At 39.7% G+C, this 17,500-nt stretch overlaps 1 protein-coding gene across 2 annotated transcripts in view; it reads right to left on the bottom strand.

Annotated features, from left to right (window-relative positions):
* Positions 1-17,500, bottom strand: part of LOC110162858 (protein kinase C epsilon type-like) — an 87,868-nt gene that overhangs the window by 60,924 nt on the left and 9,444 nt on the right. The window contains exons 2-11 of one of the 2 annotated variants that reach the window (XM_055163019.1): positions 13,913-13,976; positions 10,393-10,564; positions 9,108-9,142; positions 8,588-8,676; positions 7,842-7,974; positions 6,764-6,906; positions 5,947-6,040; positions 4,951-5,036; positions 4,807-4,908; positions 2,606-2,779 (exon numbers count right to left, since the gene is read on the bottom strand). In XM_055163019.1, coding sequence (XP_055018994.1) covers positions 2,606-2,779; positions 4,807-4,908; positions 4,951-5,036; positions 5,947-6,040; positions 6,764-6,906; positions 7,842-7,974; positions 8,588-8,676; positions 9,108-9,142; positions 10,393-10,564; positions 13,913-13,976 — 1,092 coding nt within the window. Of the gene's footprint in view, positions 1-2,605; positions 2,780-4,806; positions 4,915-4,950; positions 5,037-5,946; positions 6,041-6,763; positions 6,907-7,841; positions 7,975-8,587; positions 8,677-9,107; positions 9,143-10,392; positions 10,565-13,173; positions 13,188-13,912; positions 13,977-17,500 lie in introns of both variants that reach the window. The other variant, XM_055163020.1, reaches the window with a different exon arrangement.

Consider the following 17,500-nt stretch of genomic DNA (forward strand, 5'->3'; position numbering starts at 1 on the left):
TTACAGCTACAGTTTTGTTGTTTGTTCAGATCAGAGGTGTCAAACATACGGCCCGGGGGCTGGATCCGGCCCAAGACCTTTAATCTGGCCCTCGGCTGATTTTCTACTAAAATATTTGAATGATATTTTCTATTAAAATCGTGTTAATTTTCTGTGGTGTTTATCACAGCAGCGTCTCCAGCGTCTCTGTACGTGGCCCCTCCCACCAGAGCAGCACAAATGAAGACTTGTCTCTTTCCAAACGCTCTTAAAGGACGATCGTTTTGACTGTTGACCGTGACTCCCTCATCAGAAAAATGTCCAAAATGAGAAAAGTGGAGCCGAGTGCAGGATTTTACAACAAAAATGGACTTATTCCTGTTCACACACAAGTTCGTGTTCAAACTTTGTGTTGAAATTGTATTTTTCTTAAAGTTTCAGGTTGTTCATAATATTATAATATTTTGTAAAAGAAAGAGTTCATCAATTTAAAAAAAAAAATCTGTAATAGATTTGTGTTTCTCTGCACAAATATTTGAACTTATTGTTATTTTTGGGGTTTATATGACATTGACTTTGGGATCAAAGTTGGTTGGACACGACCCCCGGAACAAAATGAGTTTGACACTTCTGGTTTAGTTGAAGGAAACTCGTTTATTCAACACATTTGACATTTTCACTAGTTTGATGATTAAAATGTTTGTGTTTCATCTGAACTTTGCACAAGAAGTGGTTTAACAAAGACTAAGTCATGATTTAATCTTTATTTTTTATTGAACCGTATCGAATAAATTTGAAATATACTGAATCGAAAGTTCACTTGTTTTTTTTCTTTATTTTTGTATTTTTGCCCTTTTTTTGCACATGGGTCTGGTGGTGGACTCGCATTCTGGACTTTTTTTTTTTTTTTTTTTTTTTTGACGTCTGTGAGTTTGTTACCTCTCAGTTGTATGTATATGTTCTGTATATATTTGATCATTTGAACACAATAAAAACATTTAGATTTTTTAAAATTCCTCTTTTGTTTGTTGTTTTTATGTTCTCTTTCTCTGTGCAGCACTTTGGAAACTGTTTTGTTGATAAAATGTGCTATACAAGTACAAAAAGTGGATTTGGATTTACAGTATGTGGTCCATATATTTTGTTTTGTAATTTTAATTAGCACTTGAATAAAAACATCGTAAAAAAAAAAAAAAGTTGTAGTTTGTGTAGTAATGTAAATGTGTGTTTTGTGACATCTTTGCTTTTTATCTGAGTTTATGCAACAATTTTGGTTTGATTTTCAGTTTTGGTTTGGAATTTGGTATCAACAATTTACTGATTTTAGATAAAAATTTTATTCACAAATGTTGTTTTTTTTAGACTAAACCAAACATAACACACTTGAAGAATGACCTGAAGCTTTTTGTTCGCTCATTGGGCCAAATTGAGAGAAAAGAGGCTTTTTTTTTTTTTTCTTATGTTGTTTTTGAATTATTTAAATTTATTGATTTATTGCCTTAAATTAGAGTGAATGTATTTTTTTAATTCACTGTTGTGTTTTTTTATGCCTTTATTTTACTATAATGTGAACTGTTTGTTTTTATAAGGTGCCATTTTTGTTTAGATCTGAAAATCTGCGATTAAAAAAAAAAAAAAAAAAAAGCCTCAATAAAAGAAAAAAGTTTGTGTAGTAGTGTCATTTGTGTTCTCTCGTCTTGCGTTTGCAGTTTTGTCAGAGTCTGTGCTGCCCTCTGCTGGTGAAAGTGTGTGTGGCTGTTACAGTGAGAGTAGAAATAGACCTAGACGAGAGTTATTTGAAGCTAACTGGAGGCACTGCTGTGTCTGACGCTCTGTTACTCAAGTTAGACTTTAATGCAAGTTTTGTTTTCACACAATCTGATCATGAAGAGCTAAAACTACAACAGGTGTTTAAACAAGTCCCTCTCACAGACAAAGACAGTCACAAGTTCCGGTGGATTTATAGAAAACCAGTGATTTGTCCCAGTTTTATACAAGAAATGTCCCTATTTTTGACCAATCTGATCCCTACCAACAGTAAAGAGAGGCAAACATTGTCATTTGTTGAGGTAAAATACAAAAAATAGCTGCTTAAAAATGTCCAAAACACACACAAAAATGTGACTATACTGACTCACGTGTTAGTCATTAATGGGCCGAATGCAAAAATTTTCCTTAATTACGCACCAGTTTCACAATTTTATTATTACCAACCACCAAAAACCATCTCCTAGTTTTTTTATTTTGAAAATCAAACTCTTAAACAGAACCACGGAGGCTCGGACTGATCACAGGCTCCTGAGAATTTGGTTTGGTTTGGTTTAAATCCATTTGGCATTTTTTTCTTGAGTTTTCAGACAACATAAAAACTTGAGGTTGGTATCGATACTCGCAGGTATCGAAAAAGAGCAACAAATAAACAAACATGGAGGTGCCTACTGCAGTTTTTACATTTGTTGGAAAATGTATTTAAACTTATTTCAACTTATTTCAACTTATTTTTATACCTTGTCTTTGCCTTTTATTTGGTCCCCTACAACCAGTATTCAGAAAAGTGACACAGTGCAGCTTTAAGTGAGTGTGCGTGGGAGTTTTGGGTGCAGCAGTGGGAGAGCAGGAGTCTTACCGGCGTCTGGAAGCAGCAGTAGAGCTGGGTGAGGTAGGGGTGTCTTTGGGCCAGGGCCAGGATGCGCTTCTCGGTCATGGTGCAGTCCACGTCGTCGTCCTGCAGGATCACGTCTTTTTTCAGCACTTTGACGGCGTAGACCTGGTCAGTGCCCCGACGCTCGGCCAGCATCACCTGAGCACACGGACACACTTCAGACTGTGAGGAAATAGACTGTGAGAAGTGAGCATGAGTGGCTCCATCTACTCCACTTCTCTTTAGGGGTGCAACGATAATCAAGTCTCACAATACGGTATGAACCTCACGGTACGATATTTATTGTGATATCGTGGGAAGGATCATGATATGGAGGAGAGGCTCACGATTAGGGATGTAACAATATCCAAATCTCTATTTATTGCGATATTTTGTGGAGGCTAAAAAAACTGTTAATATTCTACTTTTTCCTCTTAAAATGCCTTGACAAGACTTAATCCAAAGAACTAAGGGCCTGTCCACATGACGTTTTTTGGTGGAAACGGTGAAGTTTGTGTTCATTTTGGCCTTTCGTCCACACGGAGCCGGTGTTATTTGAGAACAGGTTCCAGACCGGATCAATAACAAAGATTACACACAGGTAATTAAACTGTTTGATTTTCAGACCAAGTTATTCTAATAATTCTCATCCAAATCTTATGGCTAAAAACAAAAACTTATGTTTAACTTTTGCAAAACAAAACGGCTATATTTCTGAGATACATCTAAAATCGGCTAAAAAAAACTGTAATGAGATATGAATTATTAAATATTATTACCAATGTTAACGGCGCCACATACAGGTGTGGCAGATGTGTTACATCGTTTTCACTCAGTGCTCCTTTGTCGTGTGGACGTGAATATTTATTGATCCGACGTGTGTGTGGATGCAAATTTTTTTCAGCCTGTAAGGAAAAAAAATCCAAGAAGATGTCGTGTAGACGTAGGCTAAGAGTTAAAAGTGTTAGAACTGTTATTTTTTCTTGTAGTCTGCACTGAAATGGAGCAAAGGATCATGGTCTATGTAGTTCCCTCTGTCTTTTTGTAGCTGTTGCTGCATCATCACTCTTTAATTTAAGCAAAGAGACTTGTTATTCAAAATATTGTGATGATATTTTTGTGAGAACTTTGACAATACGAAATCATGATATTTCGGTTATTGTTACATCCCTTGTTCTCTTACTCAAAAACTGTGGCCCCTCTGTCTGTATCTGCTGCTGTCAGACTCGTCATTGTCATCTTAAAATGTTTGTATTAACCTGCTCTACATGATTCTGGGGGTTTTATTTCACTGTTAAAATCAAAATCTGAACATTAATATCAGACCAATGAGGCTCCTTCTTTCACTAAGGCCGCTTCATTTTGAGTTAAATCTTAGTTTGTTTCTTTCTTAAACGTTGTATAGAGGATTTTTTAAGGGAAGTGAAATACAGCGACAGTCCTTTTTCAAATGTTGTGCATATGTGACACCACCTCCCTCCTCCACAGCTCTACAAGTAGAAACACCTCCTCCCGCCTCTTTACTCTAGAAATCACACATGTTTACATCCAGTGTGCGTTCAGAATTACTGTTGAAGTGACCTGTCTAGAAATAATTTAGCGACCGATGCGTCAGTTTTTAGACCCTTCGTCCGCTTCATTCGCGCCATCGCTGGAAGGAATCTCCAAGAATCACCTCAGTTTGTCTTCGCTCCTTTTCCCCTTCTCTTCTTCTTTCAGCGACCTCAAAAAACGACTTTCTTTTGTGGCGAACTGGTCGTGGATTCTCGTCCGCCATCTCAATAAACTTTGTGCGAATTGCGAGGAAGCGACAGTTTGAAAAAGCCTCTAAGAACCGCTGCATAAACCACATAATCCCCGCGCGTTGACGAGTCAGTTACACTAGAAACGTAGGGAGTTTGATTGACAACCTAACAGCCAACAGAAAATGAGGCAGCCTCGTTTTCTATTGGCTGATGTTTATCTGGCCTCAACACGTCCACAGTTGATGGATTTTCATAGTTTTTTTTTTTTTGGTCATCATAATTACAAAGCTGCTGCGTCTCTGTAATGGTATTTTAAACTTTCATTGACAATTTGAAACTGAAAAAAAATCCTCCATACAACCTTTAAGGCATTAAAAAGTGCAGTTATTATGAAGTGTTACCAAAGTTCTATTTCTAGTTCTAAGCTCCGTCCTGACTCACCTTACCGAAGCTGCCTTTGCCCAGGACTTTGATGAAGACAAAGTCCTGCAGGTCCATGCGTCTGTTCTGGTTCTGTCTCTGGTTCTGTCCATTCTGTTTGTTCTGTCCCTCCTCTGCTCCGTCGTGTCCCGTGTCTCCCGTGACGGTGATGACCGGACAGGGCGGGGACAGGGCGTGTGTGTGGTGATCCAGAGACATGGTCTTCCTCATGATCTCCAGCTGCTTCACATCTGGACACAAGTCAAACACGTCACCTGATGGACAAATCTTCTGTTGATACTGCATCGACATGTCAGGCCGTTGTGTTGGTGACATGAATATTTTGTTACTCCATGAGCCAGACAAAACGTGTTACTTTGGTGGCAAGGGCTATTAGTGATTTTGGAAAAATTCCACATTTAAGCTTTAAATTGTGGTGTGACAGGCTTCTGAGTTTCAGTGGTATCACAGATATCAGCCTTTGTGTAAAACCTGGGTCCAAAAATGAAACACAGATCCATACTGTGGTCTGGGCCATGTGCCGCCCATCACAGTCTTTGATATTATTTTAAAGTGATGCTGATTTGTCAGATTTTGAAGTCTTGTCCAAAGGTTTGCATTTCACAAAACTAAGTTGTGATAGAAAATGCATGTAATGGTCGAACACAGAAATACTCCTGTAAAAATGTGTTCCTTTTATAACAGTGACTGAGGTTGGAGCAGTTGTTACCGTGGTTACAGTTGTAGGATTTGACCGTTATCGTGGTTACAGTTGTTACCGTGGTTACAGTTGTAGAGGCAGACTGTTACCATGGTTACAGCTGTTACCGTGGTTACAGCTGTTACCGTGGTTACAGTTGTAGAGGCAGACTGTTACCATGGTTACAGTTGTTACCGTGGTTACAGCTGTTACCGTGGTTACAGTTGTAGGAGCAGACTGTTACCATTGTTACAGTTGTAGGATTTGACTGTTACCGTGGTTACAGTTGTAGATTTGACCGTTACCGTGGTTACAGTTGTTACCGTGGTTACAGTTGTAGAAGCAGACTGTTACCGTGGTTACAGTTGTTACCGTTTTTACAGATGCAGGAGCAGACTGTTACCGTGGTTACAGTTGTTACAGTGGTTACAGTTGCAGGAGCAGACTGTTACCGTGGTTACCTTGTTCACATGGAGAGGTAGGAGCAGACTGTGACTCGTCTTCTGTATTCTGAGGTAACCCGGTCAGAGGTGGAGGCTCACGTCCACGAGGAAGCTGAAAAACAACGACATGATATAAATATAGTACGTCACATAATTTAACATGATGACACAGAAGAATGTAAGAGAAATGTATCCCCTTCTGTTGAGGCTCAGGTCTCATGTGCACTAAGTTCCAACTCAGAGTACTACACATCCCTGGGTGGCAAACTGTTGTCATGGAGACCAGTTGTTTGGTCAGCTGATGGCGTCTCATGTGGCTCTAAATCTAGAGCCACTGAGGCTACAGAGCGCAGGAACATGTGAAAACAACCTGAATGGAAAAAACCTGAGTTGGGAGTTACAAGAGTGATGTGTACTGTGCTCTGACACTGTACTTAACATTATTTTCTCAGTTTCTCAAAGTTTTGAACTTGAGAAGAAGAACACAAAGCACAGATGACTGTGATGGATCTGTCTCTTGGTTTATGGACCATATTTGTGATTCCACTTTGGAGCTGCAGCCTCTGAGGTCCGCTCAGTCAAAGCTGTCAGCACATTTGAGGTAAGAGGTTATCATTGTAGTTACACTGTAGTACTTGGACCATTCTAATCACATTCTTATCGTAAATTGATTAAACAGCTGCTTATAAGACAATTATACGTATAACAGGTAGAACAACAGTACACACAGACAATGATCAAACCACCAATCTAAAAAAAATATCTGTAATGTTTAACTGAATCATTTATTGAAGCACAAACAGGTCACTGTGGTTCAGATAAAGACATGCAGTACCTTCTTTCGCCTGTGTGTGGTGCTGGAGATCTTGTCGGGGGTGACTCCCAGGTCGGACAGGACTTTGGCGATGCCCCGGGCGTCCACCCCGCAGGTGGGCGCCATGTTCTGCTCACAGCGCCGATGGATGTTCACCTTACACACTGACACACACCACAGACCAGAAACAAGTCGATTAAGGCTACGTTCAGACTGCAGGGCTTAACGCTCAATTCCGATTTTTTGGTGAAATCTGATGTTTTTGCGAGGTCGTTCACATTTCCAATTAAATGTGACTTGTATGTGACTCCAGTGTGAACGTTAAACGGCCCGAAAGTGTCCCACATGTGACACTGGAGACACGACGACGTCAACCGCAGCGAGCGTCTCTGTGTTTACAGAAGTTGTCCAAACATGGATGCGAGCATTGAGCACCTGGAGATTTTAAAGTTCCTCTCGAACCGGAGCCAGAACATGAACAACTTACTTGATTTAAGGAGGAGATTGAGAAGGAGAAGGACGAGGTTTCTGGCCGTGGTGTTTTGTGGGGCAGCGGCAGCGACGTCCGTTGAAAGGAACGTGTGGATGTGGAGACGGAGCCAAGAGTGGTGAGTGGTGATGTGCTTCGCTTCAGTGACATGGAGTTCATTAACAATTTTCTCCTACTTCAGTGCAGAATAGTGACGTTTGTGGCTTGTTGATAACGTGTAGGTGGATGAATGCACTTTGGCCGTTCACACTGAAGTCGCATGTCAAAAGATCAGATACGTATCGGTTTTAGGAGCACATATCCAAGTGGCCTGGGTCGCATTTGAAAAAATCGGATCTGTGTCGTTCAGACTGTCATTAATAGATCGGATACAGGAACATAGAAGCCAAAAAATCGGATTTGGGTCACTTCAGGCTGCAGTCTGAACGCAGCCTAAGAGACCACAGTGTTCAGCTCCAGTCAGATGAAGCTCACGATTCTAACAGTTACAGGAGAGAATTTGGAACGAGGCTCTACTTTTTTTTTTTTATGGATCATGGATCATGTCGAGCAGGTTAATACGAACACTTAAGACCAGAATGAGGAGACTTGTGTGTCGTGTGTCTGTACCTTTGCACTGCAGGCCCTGGCGCAGCAGCCCCCACAGCAGAGAGCCGCAGTGGTCACAGAAGGTCAGCACTTTGAAGCTGTGGAGGCTGAACTTGTGAGGGAGGTTCACACTGAACCTCTGACTGCCCACGGCCTGAGACACACACGGAAGGTTTCAAAAACACCACACACAGGATATGAAACTAATGACATTTTCTGCAAATATAATAGGCCTTTTACAAAACAGCCGGAAGTGCTCCTTGTGGAACTTCTGGTGAATGGTTTCCTGTGGCAAAATGTGTGTGGAAATGTCTCGTGTGTTCCTATAGTTGCAGTGTGAATAGGCCTGTAGTGTGTGGCCTGTAGAATAGGCCTGTAGTGTGCAGTGTGAATAGGCCTGTAGTTGCCTGTAGCTGTAGTGTGTGAATAGGCCTGTAGCCTGTAGTGTGCTGTAGTGTGAATAGGCCTGTAGTTAAAGTGTGAATAGGCCTGTAGCAGTGTGAATAGGCCTGTAGCTGCAGTGTGAATAGGCCTGTAGTTGCAGTGTGAATAGGCCTGTAGCTGCAGTGTGAATAGGCCTGTAGTTGCAGTGTGAATAGGCCTGTAGCTGCAGTGTGAATAGGCCTGTAGCTGCAGTGTGAATAGGCCTGTAGTTGCAGTGTGAATAGGCCTGTAGCTGCAGTGTGAATAGGCCTGTAGCTGTGCCTGTGTGCAGTGTGAATAGGCCTGTAGTTGCAGTGTGAATAGGCCTGTAGCGTGTGCAGTACCTCGTGTTGTCTGTCGTCCTTGTTCTTCACTCCTGCACATTTTGTGATGATGAGCTCGTGACAGCGTTTGTGAACCACACACGTGCAAACTGCAAGACACAGACACTTTAATCGACACTCTGCAAAGTACTTCAAAATTCAAATATTACTCTTTATGTATACAAGACTTTAATGTTGTTGTTTTTTTTTATGATTATGGTGTACAAAAACATACATTGCTAATAGACCTTTTCACAACGGCCAGAAGTGTCCTGCAAAATGTGTGTGTAAATGTGTGTGTAAATGTTTGTCGTATTCTCCAGCTGTTTTATAAATCTGCCCCATCACCAAATCTTCAACCAACAAGATGATGAAGGTCTGATTGTGACGACAAAACGACATTAGAACATACAGATCATAAAATAATATGAGAATTTTAATGTGAAGAAACTCTAAGTGGCTGCAGGTAGCAGGAGCTAATAACCAGAAGAAAGACTCAATAATGAACAAAGTTTATTAAAAATGCTGCAGAGGAGCTTACCTTGGCACTGGTAGCCCTGCTTCCCCAGCACACCCCTGATGGACAGAGAGACAGAGGGACAGAGGGACAGTCAGAACAACACGTTTTCACCTCCACATGAAGAGAAAGTACGAATCATCTGCTTATTTGGTTCAAAAAAGAGGAAATATTCGTCTGTGTCAAGTCCAAAAGTCCAGTCCCTCTGCTCCAAGTCTTCACCTTCACTCCTCACCCCATTTTCCTCTGCTCTCCTTCACCCCTTATTAGTTTATTCTTAGTCTGGCCAGTAGATGGCGCCAAAAACACAAGTAGTGTCTGCTGTTCTCATTTAATTTTGCCCAAACCAAACCCAGGAATATAAAGGGAAAACACAGACAGAAGCGCTGAGTAAATCTACCTGTAAAATTAGTTTTTAAGAATTGTTAAAATAGTGAAAATAGTATTAAGACTCTAAGGACATAATGATCTGGATTAATTCCAAAGTGAAGTGAATATTCTGTTTAATTTGAGTAACACAATGAAAAGTCTTGGTTGTGTTGTCAATGGAGTTGGTTGATTTATTTAATTGGATCAATGACCAAATTTAAATTCACAGTAAATAAATAAATAAAAAAAATAGTAATTTAATTTAAGTTCTGAAAATGTAACAAATAATAATAATAATAATTAATTTAATTGGCAATTTTTTGTTTTGTTTTTTTAATATATTCCAATTTATTGCCATTGTTGTAAAATGTATTAAAGTCTGACCAAGTTAAAGGAGCACTAATTTAATTTAAAGTGTATATTATTTAGCAATTAAAAGATATTTATTCATTCATAAAAATTCGATATACAATAATAAAATATTCAATTTGTTTCATATGTCTAGACATTTTAAATTATATAAAAATAGGTTATATTTATGATTAAAATATTAATTGTTCAAATGTCGCCTAATGAAGTTCAAATGTAAATGAAAATATATAAATTTAAATGCAAATAGATTAAAATACTAACAAAAATGTGACCACAGTCTGTATAAAGAAGTGGACTATGTGATTGTGCCGTCACCCACAGCGTTTGGCTCCAGTCAAATGAAGCTCAATGAGGCCGGAGGTTAGTCTTAGTTGGTTTGTTTTTAAAGTTTAGATCTTCAATCATGTAGACCGGGTTAATACGAACATGTAAGATCAAAATGAGGAGTTTGACATTGAAATAGCCGGCGGTTTAGCTATGTCCATTATATATAGAGTCTATGGGTAAATCAGGTGTGTGTGTTGTGTGTCTTGTGTGTGTCGGGTGCAGCAGTGCCGTGTGTACAGACCAGATGAAGTCCCTGCAGTGGGAGCAGTACGTGGGCTGCCTCAGGTACGTGGCCATGAACTTGTGCCCGTTGACCTGGTGCACCCTCCGACGGACAGCACCCTGACGCTTCCGGGGACCCACCCTCTGCCGGAACACCCGCTCCTCGTGGTCCGCACACGACACCGGGGCCTCTGCACACACATACACACACACACAGACAAGCACACAGGTGTTTGAATGCTTTTTCACGGCATTGCCTTAACTTGCATTCATTTCCTGGAGACTGACCCGATCCCAACGATAATGATACTTTCCTAACCTTAATCTGAATGACATATTATTGAAGTGTATCACTGATTAAGCAAATAAAAATGAAGTGCATCACAGTGGGCGAGTATCGTGGACAGAGAAATGGTGGTTGATCAAAAGATTACACAGTGTAACATGAAAAGTTTGCCGCAAAAGAAAGTCAATTTTTGAAGTCGCTGAAAGAAGAAGAGCAGGGGAAAAGGAGTGAAGCCAAACTAAGATTCATAGAGATTCTTAGAGATTCCTTCATTTCATTTATTTCTTTGTTTGAGTCAGGTACAACTAAATTCAAAAACAATAACAAAAACAGTGATATATACGTGACATATTTGGGACCTGGTGCTCAAAAGGAGGAGGATGAAGTTTAAAAAACTTATGGAGTCCTACCCCAACTGTTTTACATAATCACGTGGTTCACTTTTTTATTTATTTATTAATTTTTTTTATTTTAATCACCTTTGGAGTGTTTACCTGTCATTTGCAAAAAAATAAAAACAAAAAATACCCACATATATACAAAAACATATCCACATATACTTACATACATATGCAAGTACACACACTTGTACACACATACATACATACAAACATACATATACACATCATAAATATCCAGTAAATATACTCGATATAAATGTTTACACACATATGCATAACAACATATACACACATGCAGAAACATATTTCTGTTTGTAGTCGTACAAACTAATAATAATGTTAATCTAGACACAAAGTTTATCGTTTATGATCGTACAAAATAAACAGTAATGAGAATGAAAAATGTAAGGATTTTTTGTGTTCGTTTATGGTCGTACAAACCAACAACGGCAATGAAGAAGGCACAGAGTTTATCGTTTAAGATCGTACAAAATAAACAGTAATAAGAATGAAAAATTTAAGGATTTTTTTGTTTTCGTTTATGGTCGTACAAACTAATAGTATTACTGATGAAGGCACAAAAGTTTATCGTTTATGATTGTACAAAATAAACAGTAATAAGAATAAAAAATTTAAGAATTTTTGTTTTCATTTATGGTCGTACAAGCTAACAATAGTAATAAAGAAGGCGTAAAGTTTATCGTTTATGGTCGTACAAAATAAACAGTAATGCAGCTATCCAGCGATAATGTGACTGAAGAAGACGAAGGGACTAAAGACTGACTGAAATTACTTCTGGACAGGAAACTTCAACAGCAATTTGTTCAGCGATTCTGAACACACGGTGGCTGAAAACAAACATCATTTCTAGAGTAAGGAGGAGGTGGGAAGAGGCGTTTCGACTTGGGGAGCTACAGCAACATTTGAAAAAGGACAAACAGTCGCTGTGTTTCTCTTTCCTTGGAAAATTCTGTGTGAAAAAATAAATAAATAAACTGTAAACACTGGATTATTGTGAAGAGACGGTAGAGTCGGTCTGGGAGGAGGAGGCTGCACGGGGCCACGCGGAGGTCAGGGTGATAAACTGATCAGTAAAGTGCAGGAGACGAGAGCAGATAATGGACCTGACATCATCTCCACAGAGTCAGAGGACCAGGTCACACACTGGCTCTACACACACTGTCTCTACACACACTGGCTCTACACACACTGTAGTTTCAGGCGCTTTGACAATAAAAAAAAAAAAAAAAGTAAAATTTATGTTGTGAAAATAGAAAAGAATCCTTCAAAATCCGACCTTTGTAAAAGCCGGATGCCCTGGAGTAGTCGGTCTGGAGCCGGGACGGACGGGGAATGTCTCACACAGTTTTTATTACAGATCCGTGACCATGGACTGTAGAAGCTCCACATTTGGACAAAGTGTGTCTCAGTCAGAGGAACTAAATTTTCAAACAGTCTGCCATTATCAATAAGAGAAACTTCAACACTGGACACTTTCAAATCCCACTTGAAACAGGCTAAAGGAAAACCAGACTTGTGGGCACTTCTGTCACTTGTTATTTTAGTTTTTCTCTGTTAAATTTGTGTTTTTCCTGCCGAGGGACAACAGATGGAAATGAGCAGTCTTGCTATAATCTGTCATATTTACACTGTAGTGGTGCACATGTTCATTAATATGCACTGTCCGTATTAAATAAAATAAAACTAATAAATACAAATAAATACAAATAAAATAAAATAAATACAAATAAAATACAAATAAATACAAATAAAATAAAATAAATTAAAAAAATTATAAAATAAATAAAACTAAACTGAACTAAATTAAAATAATATAAAGAAATGGACATGGCTAATCCCCTGCCGCCGCGTTGCAAACAGGAACAGTCTTTAACATTGCCTTTTGTTTTGATGCAATCGCAGATGATGGATTTTGTGCCTTGCGTTGTTGGTCTGTTCGAGGGGTTAGTTTATGGAACAATCTGAGTGATGATTTGTTTTGAAAGATCTAGAGCTCTGGAATGAATGAATTATGCATTAATTTGTGTTTTTTAATTTATATTTTGTCTCTTATATTTACAGTAAGTCATAAGTGAAACTGTAAACGTTAAACTTGCTGTTCAGACGCTGCTTTTTTTTCTTGGAATTCTGTCATTGTTTAATTGAGTTTGGCGTTATAAGTTCTTTTTACTTCAGCCTAAAACCTTTCAGTCATAATCCATGGGGTTGTAGTCTATGTTTTGTTTTCTTTCGTTTTGTTTTGTTTTGTAGTGCTGCAAAATGACCAAATAAAAAAACTACAACTAGAAGTGAGCAGCAGACGACCCTTTAGCACAAACTGTAAAGAAGTGGATCTGAAGTCGAGTTTCATATTAGAAATCGAAATAATTTACAGACAAAACAGCAAAATAAAAACCCCATGATCACGTAGAGCAGGTTAAAGGTGCATTGTGTAACTTTTCTGGTTGAGGGTCCATCACCTACTTGTTTCTATGGAGATGTCAGTGCTCTGCCTGGAATGTTCCACAGCTCTACTTTACATTTATGCAATTACAGGTGGTTTTATAGCTCAAAAATACCTAGAAAAACAAAAACAAAGGCATTCTGACTGTCAGCGGGGTCGCCTCTCCACAGATCTGACCTGTTACTTGGTCTGGTTCGGTCTCCATGAAGATAAACATTTTTAAAACCATACTGTGGAACATTTTAAGACTAAAATGACGGATCACTGCAGCGTTTACAGAGAGAGGAGTGACAGTTTTTCAGCGTAAAGTGAATTAATTGGCCAAGAAAACTTCCTAACAGGAACATGGCCAGACTGTCCATGACCTTCACACAGAGGAGGATCTCACCTTCAGTGGAGGAGCCCGTCAGGTCGATCACCACGTACACCCTGCCCTCCGGCTCCAGCTCCATCTGAGGACGACACAGGACAAAATTAAACATGACTTTATCTTTATGAATGAGTCTCAGAGCGGAAAAGGAGCTGACGTGAGTTCAGCCTGGAAGATCTAACTCCTCCTCCTCAGCTCCACTTCAGCTTCTCATCCTCTAAATGTTTAATGGCTTATTTTGGTGTATCTTCTTCCTTTAGTGTTGTGTGCCCTTGGTGTTTTATTTTGACATTTGCCCTGTCTGCTTCTAGTTTTGGTTTTACTTCCTGTCTGTTGATAGTTTGTCCCGCCATAATGTTTTACACCCGTGTCTGTGTGTATTTGTTCTTCTCTGCTCTTTGTTGGTCTGTTGTCATTGTCTTTGTCAGTATCATGTCTGTTGTAGTTTAGGGTGACCAAACGTCCGTTTTTCCCCGGACATGTCAGTTTTTTGCATCCTGTCCTGGGCGTCTGTTTTTTTTTTTTTTAAAGTGATGCAAATGTTCAGGTTTTCATTTCCGTTCATTGGGCCATTAAACTGAGCGTCTCTTGTAGCGTCTGTGACTCAGAAGGAGCGAGCAGACACACACAGTCGGTCAGTCTGCAACACGCTGAAGCACAAACGTACATTTAACAATGACTTGTACAAGAAATTCTCAGTTTTCCGTCACGGTCGAGGCGAGTGGGAGGCCATGTGCACAGGTTGTGAGGTGAGAGTAGCTCAATGTCGAGGCCCCACCCCCAATAAGGTGTCTGGGTTTTCACAAACGGAAATATGGTCACCCTATTGTAGTTTCTATTTTTGGATTTTTGGATTTGGTTTCTTCATGTGTCTGTGGCGCCATCTAGTTGTGGCCGTCACCATATTTTCTTTAGCCTACTTATTTAAACTGGAATTTGTTTAAATATAATGTAGCACATAACCTGGACTGGTAAAATGTACGAAATGCACAATTGCAACACCCACCAACACCCACCTGTATGCAGTGTTGGGAAGGTGACTTTTAAAATGTAATCCCCTACAGATTACAGATTACACACCCCAAAATGTAGTTTGTAACGTAATCCATTAAATTACTTAGAGTAACGTAATCTGAATACTTTGGATTACTTGATTTGCTGTAGAGAAGCAAAGACGAGGAAATCTTCACATAAGATGTTTTGTCTGATAAAAGAAAATAAAAAGCCCAAACTTTACTTAACCGTATCAAAAATATTATTGATAGAAGAAGAGGAGACACGGTCCGTGCAGCAGGATTTAGTCCTGTTAAATCCTGTTTTAGACCTAGTTTAGTCTTGGTTTAGTCCTGGTTTAGACCTGGTTTTAGTTCTGGTTTAGACCTGGTTTCAGACCTGGTTTATACCTGGTTTAGACCTGGTTTATATCTGGTTTAGTGTCCGGCAATGAGTGGAATTATGGAAAAAAGAAAAGCTAAGGGGGATATAGCCCAAAATGTAAAAACAGGAAAATACCGCCGTGTAATCCATTTATTTCAACAAAGTAACTGTAATCCAACTACCACTCACTGAAACAGTAACTGTAACCGAATACAGTTACTCATAATTTGTACTCTGATTACGTAACTCTGGTACATGTAATCTGTTACTCCCCAACGCTGCCTGTATGAGCCTGGACCCTCCCAAATGTTAACAAGCCAAACCAACCCCCCACTTCTAAACGCTCCATTATATATCATGTAATATTATTATTATGACGCTCTATGCATGAAGACTTTGTTATATCTTGTTCATTAGTCTTTCAACTTTACTCAGCACCACCGAAAAGAGAAACAGTGCAGCCTGTTGTCTCAAACACTTCTGCCTCACTCATGGTCCGAATACACCGACCAAAAACCAACAACATCAAACTCGCCCAGGGTGGCTAATGGGCTAGAGCCGACCCTGAGTGTGAGCCCCAGTGGAGCTCCATAAACCAGTGCTTCTCTGTGGTCCCTGAGAACAGAGGCTCTGAGCTGCTCTGTCACATGAAAGAAACTGACTTTTGGGAGATGATCCATCAGGTTTAAAAAAAAAAAAACTAACAAAAAACTGCAGAAACTCTTCATAACGTGAGGATCCTTGGAGTTTAAAGTGTCAGAGTCTGTTCTGATCTGAGCCACTGCAGCGAATCTAAATAAAATACTTTATGCTCCTATAAAACAAACACGAGCGAGCACTGGAGCTGGAGGACGCGTCTCCTGTCTCGTCCCGTCCTGTCCCGTCCTGTCTGTGTGAAGGTCTTTTACAGAGTCCAGTGTGAGGGACAGCTGCAGCTCCTGTGTGTCTGTGTGTTCATTTTACTACACTCGAGGCTGGAGTGCTCAAAAATATCTGTTTTCACCTCCCCCCTATCTCCACCCACTGCTCTGCACTTTATTCAAATAAATAAATAAAAACGTTCATCAGTAAAAAACAAGAGTATCTTAGTTTGTGTGACGCAGAGCTGTAGGAAAAGGAAAATCAGACCAACTGTGAGATCAATTTAAGCTCTTTCTGCTGAAATTAGGTTCAGGAGTCCTCATGTCCTGCACACACACACACACACACACACACACACAACACACACACACACACACGGACACGCACACTAATGTCATTACAGCTGGTTATTGGATTGAGCGTGCAGGCTCCATCCTGTCCTCATGCATCACACTCACTGTCCTCACGTCCTCACGCTGCAGCCGACCGCTCACAACAAAACTCTCCTCGTCTCCTCGGTCCTTCACTCACTCGTCTGCTTCAGATTTTCTTCTAACTCTCAGTGTTTTAGCCCATTTTTATTTCTTTGACAGCTTCGTTAAAAATCGATCAGCCACTTTCTCAGAAGTCGTGGCTTGGACTCGAGTCAGACTTAAATCACTATTTTTAGGACTTGAGACTTGACTCGATAAAATGGACTAAGACTTGGGACTCGACTTGGACTTGAAGGTCAGTGACTTGCGACTTGACTTGGACTTGAGCCCTGCGATGAAGAAGACTGACAATGATTGAGAAGACTTGAAGCTTCTGCTAAAGAAAATATCTGTTTTTAGAAAATACCTTTCTCTTTACAGTTGATAAATGCGCTCTTTAATTTTACAGGAACAAAGTGGAACATGTCGCTCCCACTTCTGTTTGACACTTTGGATGAAACTGAAGTACTGTGACGTGGTATCCTCAAAAGTACTACAGTATTTACAGTACAACAGTCCACAGTCAACACATCCTTCCATTTCAGTGCAGACACATGACAAAATAACTGTTATTTAGCTCTTTTTAATCTGAATTCTTTCTGTTCTGACTCTAAAGATTCACACTAAGATCTTGTCCAGACATTTAAAAAGGAAAAATTTGAATTTCTACAACTCTTACATAAATATGCTACGAGTTTTTAAGTACAGTTTAGTTTAAAAGTCATATAAATTGCAAAAATCTAAGCTTTGGTTTAAAGATTTTAAATGACTTGAAGCTCAAAGCAGACAACTTGGACTTGACTTGGACTTATGAGCCAGTGACTCGAGACTCGACTTGGCCTCACTTGGATATGTGCTCCTAAAACCGATGCATTCGATCTTTTGACATGCGACT

The sequence above is a fragment of the Boleophthalmus pectinirostris genome, unplaced genomic scaffold (assembly GCF_026225935.1).
Source record: "Boleophthalmus pectinirostris isolate CB_2022bp ecotype Guang Dong unplaced genomic scaffold, ASM2622593v1 HiC_scaffold_5, whole genome shotgun sequence".
NCBI lineage: Eukaryota > Metazoa > Chordata > Actinopteri > Gobiiformes > Gobiidae > Boleophthalmus > Boleophthalmus pectinirostris.